The sequence below is a fragment of the Vombatus ursinus genome, unplaced genomic scaffold (genome assembly GCF_900497805.2).
Source record: "Vombatus ursinus unplaced genomic scaffold, bare-nosed wombat genome assembly UNPS02007719.1, whole genome shotgun sequence".
Classification (NCBI taxonomy): domain Eukaryota; kingdom Metazoa; phylum Chordata; class Mammalia; order Diprotodontia; family Vombatidae; genus Vombatus; species Vombatus ursinus.
This window is the reverse complement of record NW_020947497.1, coordinates 4,232-16,597: the sequence shown is the minus strand read 5'-3', so window position 1 is coordinate 16,597 and position 12,366 is coordinate 4,232. Positions and strand designations below refer to the sequence as shown.

General features: G+C 40.1%; 1 protein-coding gene across 1 annotated transcript; it reads left to right on the top strand.

Annotated features, from left to right (window-relative positions):
* Positions 1 to 2,089: 2,089 nt before the first annotated feature.
* Positions 2,090 to 11,560, top strand: LOC114033973 (far upstream element-binding protein 3-like; the record flags this gene model as incomplete). The annotated part of the gene is made up of 7 exons (XM_027849609.1): positions 2,090 to 2,250; positions 3,062 to 3,135; positions 3,501 to 3,581; positions 3,807 to 3,883; positions 7,865 to 7,936; positions 8,903 to 9,030; positions 10,316 to 11,560. Coding segments are annotated over 7 exons (602 nt in total), but the record flags the coding sequence as incomplete, so codon positions are not given.
* Positions 11,561 to 12,366: the final 806 nt, after the last annotated feature.

Sequence of the window (12,366 nt, the reverse complement as noted above, 5' to 3'; positions counted from 1 at the left end):
TACTGTTTTCTGGAAGCAAGGAGATATTAGCTGACTGGAGACTGCAGGGCTTTGAGAGCAAACATGCACTGTTTTGTGCATAAACCTTGAGATCATATTACCTTGACTTAAGAGGAAAATGGTACTGGCAAGGGCTCGGTGGGCTAATGAGACCTACAGAACCATAGCTTTCTCTGAAAGATGACCTTGTAGTCTTCCTTGTTTTGATGTAATAACCTGAAAACCAATTGACAAATGAAGCTGTTGTCCCATTTTGTGAGTCAATGAAAATAAAATCCCATTATCTATTTCTATAGAATGACTATTGAATAAAATATGTTATTTATAGTACCAGGGAGTGAGGTTGTACTTTACCTGTAAGTGAGCAAAATTTAAAGAATATTTTAAATGGTCATGTTGTCACCTGTAATTTGCATAGAGAGTAGGAAAAAGATGGGAACTTTACACAATTCTAGTAGTTCTTTAAGAAAAGCCTGAGAATATTCAAAACGTTGAGACCTATTTGATAAATTACTATTTTGTTTATTTAAAACCACTTGGTACAACCTCAAGCAATGTTAAGTGAAACTTTGAACAAATTACCAACTAATTCTCAGTTTTGTAAAATGGTGTATCACCTTTATCTTCAGCATACCAGACTATAGATGTGTTGCTATTGTCAGTTACAAAGGCAAGGTTTTGGGGTTTGTTTGTTTTTTCAGGTTATCTTGCTGAAGGATGCAACATTTGTTGATCTCCCTCAAATGTCTTTGAAAACCTAATTGCTTGAGGAGTTATTCAGAAGTTACTTTCCCTCCCTGAATATGGAGGAGGGAGGGGACTAGGGCAAAGAAGAAAGCAAAGATTGGAATGTTAAAAAGGTCAAGAGTATGTTACAAATGAGCAAATGTAGCCCCTGTCTCTATAAGTTTTTTTTTTAACTTTATATGAGAAATATGGAAAATCTTAAAAGGAAAAGAAATGTTTAAATATCATTTTATCTGCTTTGTGTATGGATTAAGGACAGTTACTGCCTTGTAGCAGTTTTTCAGTGATCATTTTCCCCCTAGATTTACAAGACTGGTGCTATAAGTTTTCCCTCTATCCCCCCCTTTTTTTTTTCTTCTCCAGTTGAGTGGAGCTGATCTTTAAGTTCTGTGAAATTTCAAAAGAAGAATTGAACCATTGTAATGCTGGCTGGAGCTTTTGTTAAGCAAATTTCATTAAGAGACTGGGACTCTCACAGGTTTTTCAAAAAGTCCAACTAAATTTTCATTAGCCCTGCTCCACCCAGTGTTCTTATGTACACTGTCGTGGTATGGCTCCCTGTCTAGATCCATTCCCTATGGATGCAGTGACTTTAGAAGTGACAGGATGGTATATTAAAGGCCTTAGTGGGAGCCAAGAATTGTTCGGTTCTTTGCCTGGCCGTTTGACCTGTGCAGGGAGGGGAAAGCGGCTGGGGTGGCCTGTGTGTTTTTGTTGAAGGCCCCCATTGTACAATGGAGGAGCCATCAGAAAGTCATTCTTATACTGAGAAAAGAGATTGTAACTTATCAGAGGGACAGAGTTGCTGACTAAACACACAGTGCTTTTCTTGGGCCTGGGGTTCAGGTGAGGATGGTATTAGAGAGCAAACAAAATCTACAGATATTTATTGAGCACCTACAGTGTGATGCAGTGCAGTTGTGTTAGCTTTTGAAGTTTGATAAGGGACTTTTCCCCTTTTGGATAGTAAATTCCTGTTTTACATCATACATGTAGGATACATGCATTCTAGTTGGTCAGCAACTCAGTGCCAATAAAGAGGTGTTCTGATGGTCACTGTCCTGCTGATTTTTCCCATTATTAGTGTTCTTAGCGTGTTCCACATAATCAACCTATTATCAGCAAGTTCTCAAGTGCCAACAAACAAATGGCAATATTATTTCTTTAAAACAGTTAAACATTTCTGTTTGCTCTGTGTATGTCCTGGTTCATAGAAAACATTTTTCTTGCTGGTGCTAAAAAAAAAAAAAGATGCAAAAGAGAAAGAAATGTCTGATTTGTTAGCTGGTATCAGAATCACACCTCGTTTATTCTCTCCTGTATTCTTTTTTTCTGCCTACAGGGGGTGAGAATATCAAAAGCATAAATCAACAGTCAGGAGCCCATGTAGAACTTCAGCGGAATCCACCTCCTAACACAGACCCCAGTGTGCGGATATTTACCATCAGAGGCATACCACAGCAGATTGAACTTGCCAGACATCTCATAGATGAGAAAGTTGGTGTACGTACAAGGCCCTTTTTCCCACCTTTGGGCTGTTAACAGAATATTCTGTTGGCTGTCTGGTGCCTTCTCCCTACTTCCCCAAGAACTTTTGTGCTTCCTGTGCCATTCAGCAGTTCCTCACACTGTTTTGGTGAGCTTGGTTGGGACAGATTGGTTATCCACATTTTACTGAAGGTGAAGTCTGAGGCACAGAGGCTGATAATGGTCATGGGACCAATGAGTGAAGCATTTTAGATGCACCAGCTCTTTACCACCCCAATTCTATGCCTATTTTCCAGGCTAGATGGGGCTAATGCTTTGCACCCAGCACTGCCTGCCTGGCCCCTTGTTGGCATTGTATTGGTAGCCAGACATGCAGATGGTTTTCATTGACTCTGGCTTTAGTTTCAGGCACCTCAAAGCACATAAACAAAGGGAGTGTTGATGGAGGAAAGATTTGCCACTGCTCACCTCAAAGGGGACATAGAATTGCAGAAAGAGACTTGGGCCAGCCTTAATTGACGGGAGAGTCAAGCAGGTTGGTCCATATACACAGGGTGATAAGCTAGGTTTACTGTGGTATTATCATCCTTAGACATAGTGGTACCATTATTTGCTGTTCTGTGGTATTGTTCACCTGAGGGTGTGAAACCATTCTGCAAATAAAATTTTCTGTGGGGAAGAAAGGATAGATTTAGGGTTATGAGATATTTTTATTTCTTTTTCTTTTTTTTTTTAACTTTTAAAGCTGATTTGGATTGAGAGGGTTTGGGCAGATTTTAGATGATCAGTGAATAGGGAATTAGAATTGTCATTGTGTCTGTGACAGGGTACCAATATGGGCGCACCCGGAGGCTTTGGTCAGAGTCCTTTCAACCAAGCACCTGCTACACCTCATCAAAAGTGAGTCTTTTACCTGTGTCTTTGCAGAGAATTTTCTCTCAGGAATCCCTTCTGCCCACAGTTTTCCTTTTAGGGACTCCCCATTAAAAAGGCTGAAAATTTGGTAAGGGCATTACAGTTGAATAATGTCTTAAATTGTACCACTACCCCATTTTCTAATCTTGTCCTTGGCCCTTAATGATGATTGATGTCAGGGCTTTTCCAGAGTTTTTTTCAGGAGTCATCTTTTCTAACCCTAACATCAATAGACTAACTCCTAACTCTGTCAGTGCTAATGGGTTCTTAAACAGGGCTTTTGGGCCAGTCATTCCATAACCTCCATCCCCAGCATTTTTATTTATTTAATTTTTCTTATATCCATGTAGCACCTTTCCTCCAAGGGGCTCAGGGTGCTTTCCAAACATTGCTGCTAAAGTGAACGGTAACCCTCACAGCAACCCTGTGAGGTAGGTAAAATCATTTATTTCATTCTAGTTCTCCTATAGTTGACAAACAGTAAGACAAGCTTAATCTTACAACGGAGGGTACAAGTTTAGCTTTCAGACTTTGAGAAGTGGGTGGGAAACATGAAGAAAGAGAATTGAATGAAAGAAAATGTATGGGAAGGTGGGCACATGAGGTGAAAAAGAAGCATGATGGACCAGAAAGAATGAATGTTTTGTAATCCACAGTGGTCCTCAGGCATTTATGACCCAGGGCTGGGGTAACACCTACCAGACGTGGCAGACGCCTGCACCGCAAGTCCCAAGTAAGTGACATGTCAGAGTCCGATGAAAAAAGATGCACATTTTCTCACATGATGCAGGATGGATAGATCAGTGAATTCCTAGAGCAGTCTCGAGTATGAAAGGTAGTGAAGCCTTCTTATAAAAAGGCAAACTACATGTAGACATGGCCAGCCAGAGGTGATTGGTCTGGAAAAACATGTCAGGTCTTCTGCATTCCTCACTGGTGTGTTATGCTAGGCTGGCTGCATTGAGCCCAACTATTCTGATGCTTTCTTCACCATCTGTGCCTTTGCTCTTCCAAGATGTGTATCACTGGTTGACCGTTGCTTCCAGGAACTGGAAAACAGTGAGAGAGCCAGAACAGTGAGGCCCCAATTGCTGTCTTCCCCAGATCACACAAGGACCCATGTCCACTCCTTGTGGTTGACTACAGTCTGGTAGACAGGTGATGTGCTAGGGGTTGTGAAGAAGGTGGTGGAGAAAACTTAGAAGAGAAGAATCAACATCTCTCTCTTGCTGTTGCTCTCTGGGGTGGGAATTGAACTGAAGCCTCTCTTCTTTTCTGCTTTCTGTAGTTACTTTCTAGGTTTATTGGCTTTCTTTCATTCTGTTTAACAGTCACCAGGCACTTGTCCTTCATGAATGGGTCATAAATATCCCATTTCACAAGACTTAAGAGTTTCCTTTGGACAAAAGTACTCTTACACCGTTGCTATTTAGCCAGGTCTCATGGTGAAAAGACTAAAGAACACAGAACTCTCCAACATCACTAACTCTTTCTGGTTAGTCTTCTTGGGTTCCACATGGAGCCTCTCTCTTTGATTTAGACAACAATCTCCCTCACTTTTGTACCCACCTTATCTCAGTGTCAGTGAGTTGTCTGCTCATCCTATGTTGCAAATATGGTGTAGCTTTTGTGTTCAGAGGATAGTTGGGGCGGGGGGGGGGGGGGAGAGAGAAGGGTAACCATTAAGCAGATGTTTAATCTTCCTTAAATTGAGGGGGGAGTGGGGGGATCTGATTTCTGAGGTGGAGAGTTGTATAAACTCCTCTTTGAGGAAGCTTGCCCAACCCTCCCAGTCTGTATTCCCCTTATTGCTGCCTTAATTGGTTGTGGCTTGGGTGGCCCTTTGAAAATCCTTTTTTCGTGTCTGAAAACTAAAATGACCTTTTAGACTTGGATTCCTCAGGTTCTCAGTCCAGAGTCAAATTAGTCCCCAACCAGAAACCAGGTTTAGCTGTCTCTAACCCTTCTGTGTTATTGATGTTTGTAATGTGTTACTGCCCCTTTTCAGCTATTCCCAAAGATTTTTCTCATCTTATCATCCTTGGTAAAACCCAGATTTCTTTGACGTATTGGAAATCTAACATGTTTTTGTTTGGGAAGCATTCATTTGGACTCTGCAGATTTTATGACCTTCAGCATACTGGTCTGTTATATCAAGTGGGCTCTGCACATTGGAAATAAAGCAGTCCTGCTTCTAAGGTTATTGGCTGAGAAGCGAGGAGAATGCTGGTTGTGAGTTCAGGAATTCTGGGTTTCCTGAGATGACAGGACTAGAGATCAGGAGTCCCGGGAAACCTGATTTCTCCACTCTAGCCTTGTGACAGTGGTTGTCACTTCCCTGCTCTTAGACTTGTAGATCTCTTAGATCCCTTCCTTTCTTTTTTTTTTTTTTTTTTTTTTTTTGACTAGGCAATGGGGTTAAGTGACTTGCCCACAGTCACACAGCTAGTAAGTATTATTGTCTGAGGCCGGATTTGAACTCAGGTCCTCCTGATCCAGGACCAGTGCTCTATCGCCCCTGATCCCTTCCATTTTTAAGGTTCTAATTCTGTTATTTTGGTTGGTTCATTGCTCAAACAGATGTCATTGTTTTTCATATATCTGTGATGAAGGGAAATCCTTCCTAAAATACCAGAAAATCAGTTAGACATTTTTCTGAATGTGGCTGTAGCTTAACTCGCAAAGAGCAACCTTTGGGTTAGCCAAAGGCCTAGCTGACCTTTTCTTATTCTATGCTGTGGTGGAGGCAAATGCTGAACATCACACCCAGAAGAGTAGTCGAGTTTAGATTGATTACCATTCAGTTCTGATTTTTTTTCCCTCCTTTGGAAAAATGAGAGAAATAAAAAATGTGGATAATAAGAAAAATAAAAATATGGGTAAGAGCTTCATGCTGGCCATTAATAGATGAGGTGGGGCAGTTATTAAAGCAGACTTCACTGCACTGCTCCCTGGCTAAAGATCAAGTTCCTAGTCATGCCAAGGCATGAGAGATTATTCTTCAGAAACTACGTAAACACCTGTAATTGAAAAATCTTATTTTCTACATCCCAAATGTTCTTTTTTACTTAAAATCTTAAAGGAAATCTCATGGGGTTGGTGGTGGTGGTATTGGTATTGATATTGGTATTGGTATTGATTCCACTCTCTTACCTATCCATTAGTGTGTTTCTGCCTGCCATCTAACTTCTCAGTCAACCCTTTGCCTTTTTAGAGAACCAGATCATTCCATTGCCAACGTAAAACATGTATCAAAAAAATTATCTCCTCTACTCTTCCTTCATCCCCCCCTCCTTGGCCCTGTCCTTCTGTGGTGATGACTGTGGGGAAAAGAAGACCTCTTTTCCTAACCCCCACCCTTAACCTTGCATGCATTTGAATGTAATGGTTCTATCCTCCTCATACCCCATCTTCAACCTTAAAGAAATTAACTAATGGGTAAAACATTTTGCCATGAAATGTATTTAGCGCTGCGACCTTTACACCTACTTTGGACTAGTTCTAATAAAATAAAAGGTTTCGAAGGAGGGCCTTTCCTTTGTTGGTATTAGCAGGTGGACACTCAGGCCAGCCCTGACCTCAGCAGAAAGAAAGGTCCTGACTTATGGCTTTGGTCAAGCCTTTTAACCCTCTTTCATGCCCCTGGACAGGATGCTACTGCCCTGTTCCCTCCCCACTTCACACTTGCAATTTATTATGTTTAACAGTCTGCTTCCCCCCTCTCCCCTCTTACTGATTGAAATCCTTTTGCAGCTTATGTTGCACTGTAGGACATGTACCCAGGAGAGAGTGAGAGAGAGTGTAAAGAGTTAGAATTAGCTTTCTTTCTCTTGTCCCTAGCCTTCCATCTCCTCTCCCCAAAATGGAATTTGGAATAAAATAGGAATCTAATGCAAGTAGAGGCTTCTGGCTAGAATTATAAGCTTTTCAACCTGGTTTCCACCATACTGTGTGTGTTGGGAAGCAAGGGGAAGTGAGGTTAGGGTTTGGATTGAGCTTTCTTTCTTGGATTTTCTTTAATTTCCTATGCTCAGTTTCTTTGAATGTTTACTACAAGTCTGCTTGTCCAGCTGTACGTAGTCTTTTGTCTTCAAATAGAAGAAAAAGATTATGTAAAAGGGTGGTGTTATTTTGCTCCCTGTCCCTATTTGAAGTTCAGTTGACCCTGTAAACAAAACCAACTCTGCTTCTCATGTTTCTTTCTTAGCCTCCTGTCTATTACCTATTCTCATTTAAGGTATTGAATGCTAAATCACCTCAAGGTAGTCCACAGCCAATGTCTCTGTAGCCTCCTTTCTGGCACATTTCATTAGGAAGCTTCTTTGCTTTCATAGCAGCCTACCCTGTTTTCTTTCTATCTTAGGGGCCATCCCTCTCTCCCCACTAACTCAGCAGCTGTGCTCCATGCCTAACCTGGAGGAATCCTCTTTGCACCCCTTTCCCACATAACCATGGGGTAAAATTCATTGTCTGTTTCTTGGATGGAGGTTCACATCTTGCTCTCTTCCTCTTTTGTCCTGTCCTCCATCCTCTTCTAGCTAAGTCTCTTGCTTCTTTTTTCACCAAAAAATCAAAGCATTATTGTGAGGTGTGTGCCCCACAGGCTTGTTGGTGTGGGTAAAAAATACACCAAGAAGCTCTGGGCAGTAGCTGGGCAGGAGGAAAAAACCCTCCTTTCCTCACTGGCCTGATTGTTTTTGTCCTCTTCAAACAGGCCAGCAGAGCCAGCAGCAGAACAGCCAGCCTGGTTACAGCAAGGCCTGGGAGGACTATTACAAAAAACAGAGTGAGTGGCTTTCTTCAAAGGCAGATGGCCAATGACAAAGTGCCTTGTCCCTCCCGAGCACACTTTAATTTACTGTGGATGGAGCATCTTCTTTTCCTCGCCCCTTTTCCTCAGGAACTTCATATCAATACCTTAACTTTGTTTCCCCATTTTTCTTCTTGCCCTTTTGCCAGAACAGAGTTGTAACCCATCCAGGTTGCATCTCAGCTGGTATAGAAATGCCAGCATTATCCCTTTCCTTTGCTGATTTTCACACTACTGATTCTCATTGAGTGTCTAAGAAGTGGTGATTGCCTTAGAGTCCTGAAGTCTTTCTGCTTAATCCATGTAACTGAATCACAAACTAAACCAGTCTTCAAAACACCTAGCCAATCAATTCAAATCAGAGCTAAATTGGTATGTTTTCTTAAATGGTTAGGCTAGGTGAATGAAATATTCTGGAAACTGAATTGAGATCTCATTTGATTTGAAACCTTGATTCACATCACTTGCTAGTTGTGAGAGCTCAGGTTGAAGGTTGGTGACGATGGGTAAACTAAAGATTTAGGGCTTAGGAATGTTCTTTGAAGGGGAATGATACTTCTTCCTCTGTCATTGAAAATTTCCTGGGTGTGGAAAGGAAAGGGGGTTACTGAGGGGAAGTAACTGAATGGCTAAAATATGATGATTTTTTTTTTAAGAAACTGTTAGTGGGGAGGCAGCAATGGGACGGGTAGAATTTTTTATTAAGTGTTTGTAATTTGTACCCATCAGCAATCTAGCTTCAATCAGGTCCTTACGACCATCCAGCTCCTCAAAACTGAACTATCAGGCGATGTGAGCAATGTTTCCTGATGTCCTGCAACACTTTAGGAAGGGAAGTACACAGTTAGATTTGAGCACTGTTTTACAGCTAATATGGCTTGTCTTTGAATGTGCTGGTATGGGTGCCTTCAAATAATCTGCCTTTCCTCCTTTGTCAATCAGGCCATGCAGCCAATGCAGCTTCTCAGGCTAGTTCCCCACCGGACTACACAATGGCCTGGGCGGAGTATTACAGACAGCAAGCCGCTTACTATGGGCAAACGTTAGGGCAAGCTCAGGCCCACAGCCAGGTCTGTATTTCCCTGAACATGGCAGTATTCCTCCGTCCTATCCCTTCCTCCCCCATCTTAGAATAGTTTGGTGAATGAGTGGAACCTTGGTATGCTACTCCATGGAAGCTCTGACCTCTTAGCCAGCCAGTGTCTCCATTGTCTCCTGTTGTTCTTCCATCCTAAAACATGGTGCTCTGATGCTTGGGTCTTTGTAAAACTTGGACATGAGCAAAAAAGCAAGTGTTAGCCGAGATACTTAAAATAGCCAGGGAGAAATCCTAGTAGCCGTTTCTGTTCAGCACTCCAGCTTACTTGTTCTTCCTATACATGGATCTTTTGGGCCAAAGATAACTGGAGTTAATTTTGTAACCTAGTGGGGCAAACTCCTCCATATGGCCTAATAAATCGCCATCAAATTTTTAGTTGTATACAATGCAATCAAGAAAGTACATAGGCTTTCTAAGGTGCCTCACATAGGGGATGTGAAGAATTGAACTATATTGCCATTCTGAAAAAGTTGTCGCTCTATGATGTTTTCTGACATCGGGGGAGCTGGCTATTGAAATTGCTGTCATTTGGCTTAGAAAAGTTTTTAACAACAGTGATTATCTATCCCTGTCCTTTGTTCCAGGTCCATGAGGCACCTCCCAGATCAAGTAAAAGAGGGTTCTGTATTGGCTACTCCTTGGGAGGCAGGGCTGAGGGGCATAAAGCCAGATTTTCTCAGCCTTGTACATTCCCAGTCTCTAATCCCATGGACAGGAAATCAGCATTCTGAAGTTTAATAATTAGACATTTTGATAGGTATTGAGGTCAGTTATCAGGCAACTAAAGGAAAAATATCCACAGGTTTTCTTGTTCCTTTCGATAGCACTGCAAATCACAGTGTCCAATGACTCAAATAATGGTTACCTCAACAGACCCCGTGGATGACATCCTTAGCAGCTGCCTAGAGGGCTCAGTAAGAATGGGTAGTTGAGCTTTCCAAAGGCATGTCCACAGGCTGGGAAGTGCTTGTACTTCTATCTCACCCCATTCTATTTTCACATTTAGAAGAAAAACTCTGGAGCATCCTTCCTAAGCAGAGTTTTCTCTTGCCATATCCTGTGACATCAGTCCCATGGAGGGGGGAGGAGGTATTTCCTTATACATTGACTCTGTTGTCTGTTCGGATGCTTGATATGGTGCCAGAGGGAGAGAAAGTGTGACCTGTCACCCGCCCTGGGGAGAAATGTTTCAGAAGTACATATTTTTAAAATCTACCAAGGAATAACTTTTCTTCTTTCTTCTTTTCCCTCTACAGGAGCAGTAGAACAATGTCCTTATGGCAGTTTTTTTTCCCTTGAAATCATTGTGAAAGAAAACCTTTTTGTAACAGAGGTTTCTAGATTTGCAGCCTTTTGATGAAGATTTTTTTTGTTCGTTTTTGTGAAACACTAGTTGTAGAATAATCTATACTGAACTTTTCTAAGAATCAGGAAAAATTAGTAATATACTAAACTTCATGAAAATGCTGGTAATCTTTTGATTTTGTTTTTTTTGAGGGGGGTGTTGTTTTGTTTTATTGTTACTTCCAAATTTGTAAACTTTGGGGTTCTTTTTGGAACAATGTCTGCAAATTCCAGGTACCAAAATATACTCCAGAGTAGTGACATTTCAAACATGGGAATTTTTTTTGTTTGGGGTTTTTTGTTTTGTTTTTGTTTTTTTCTTGGCGTGTTTCTCTTTTTCCTTTTTGATCTTTTCTGTTGCAACAAAGTGGCTTGGAAGTCTTAGGTGTTATGTAACAAATCCTAAAAAAAATTTTTAAACAGTATTTAAATATTCTTAAATATGTAAATGCATTATTAAATGTTTTACTTCTAATTTCTTTTATTTTGGCTGCCTGATTTTATTGCATTTTTTTAAAAAAAACTACATTATGTATTGTAATTAATTATGTGAATTCTGTATTGAAACAGTTAACTGTTTTGCTGTCAGACAGGTTGGGGGGGGCATTTTGTAGGGTTTGTATAATTTCTAGAGTCTAAAGGGGTAATATAAAAAACATGTAATTTTTTTTAGCAATACTTTTTTTCACATGTCCATTTTGGGTTGCATTTGTGTATCTAAGACCTCCAAGCTTATTTTAAAAAATTTTAAAAACCTTCCTCTATGCTCTCAGAAATATAAATACTGTTATTTTTAATATTAAAAATAAATCAGCTACTAGTAACTTTAACAAACACTGTGGAACATTAAACCATATATAAGGTAGTAACTATTTTTTAATTCCAAAGTGTTTTTTGCTTTTTTCATTTTTCTTTCAAATATTTTCATATCTAATATTTGTCAAATTACTTAGAAAAATAAATGATTCTAGTATTAACCACAGTATGCGCTAAATAATTTTGATTTAATAAAAGGGATAATATGATTTCTTATGTTTAGTGTTTTCTTGTACAGATAACTGTATTTTTAAAAGAAAAAAAACGGAACTGAAACTATTTTTTCTTGCATTTTTAATTGACCTGAGGGACATTCCGTTTTGAAATGTACTGAATTTACTGTTCGGTTTTTTTCTCTTTCTTTTTATTTCCCTATAATGCTTGAAATGTCTAACTATAAAAAAAATGCAATTAAATAATGTTGAGCATGGTGTTTAAAACAAAATGTTCTTTTTATTTGACTGACAGTTGCATTTTACACTCTATATAATAAAATTTCCACAAGGCTTCTTGTGGGTGAAGTGTTTTTAGTCTGTTTTATTTTGCATTTTCTTGGTACCTCCCCTTCCCTTTGCCACCCCAAATGGAAAGAGGTCAGGAATGCTCGATTGCTCTTAGACAACTGACTCACTTTGCGTTATCTCCAACTTAGTTGCTACACTGCCTAGGCTTATATCTACTTCGTTAAACTAATTTCACTTTAATGGCTTTGTATAATTTGATGTTATTGACTTGAGAGCCTTAATTACAATCAGCCCCTCATACCTGTCACATCTAAGCGTCTTGAAATGGCGTGACACTGAGAAGTTAATAACTAGAGTTTCCTCATATGGAAAGACGCTGTCATTGTAAGTGGGTCTTGAAGATTAATTTATGGGAGTAATATCAAGGGGTTTTGATCCAATCCTCAGCTGTATAAACACACTTTACTGTAACTAAGTCAGCAAAGCCTACGCTGTCTGCTCCACATTTTCCGCCAACCTGTCCCTCCATACATAATCACCTGATTGTGTATAAAATAAGGATCTGAATCTCCGCAGTTCTTGCTTCTGTGAGTGCTGCTGCTCTTGTTCTCAGAAGTAACAGATAGCTGCTTATAGTTGGAAGCAGGTGTCGGTGACTACTTTGGGAGAACCTTCCTTGTGAA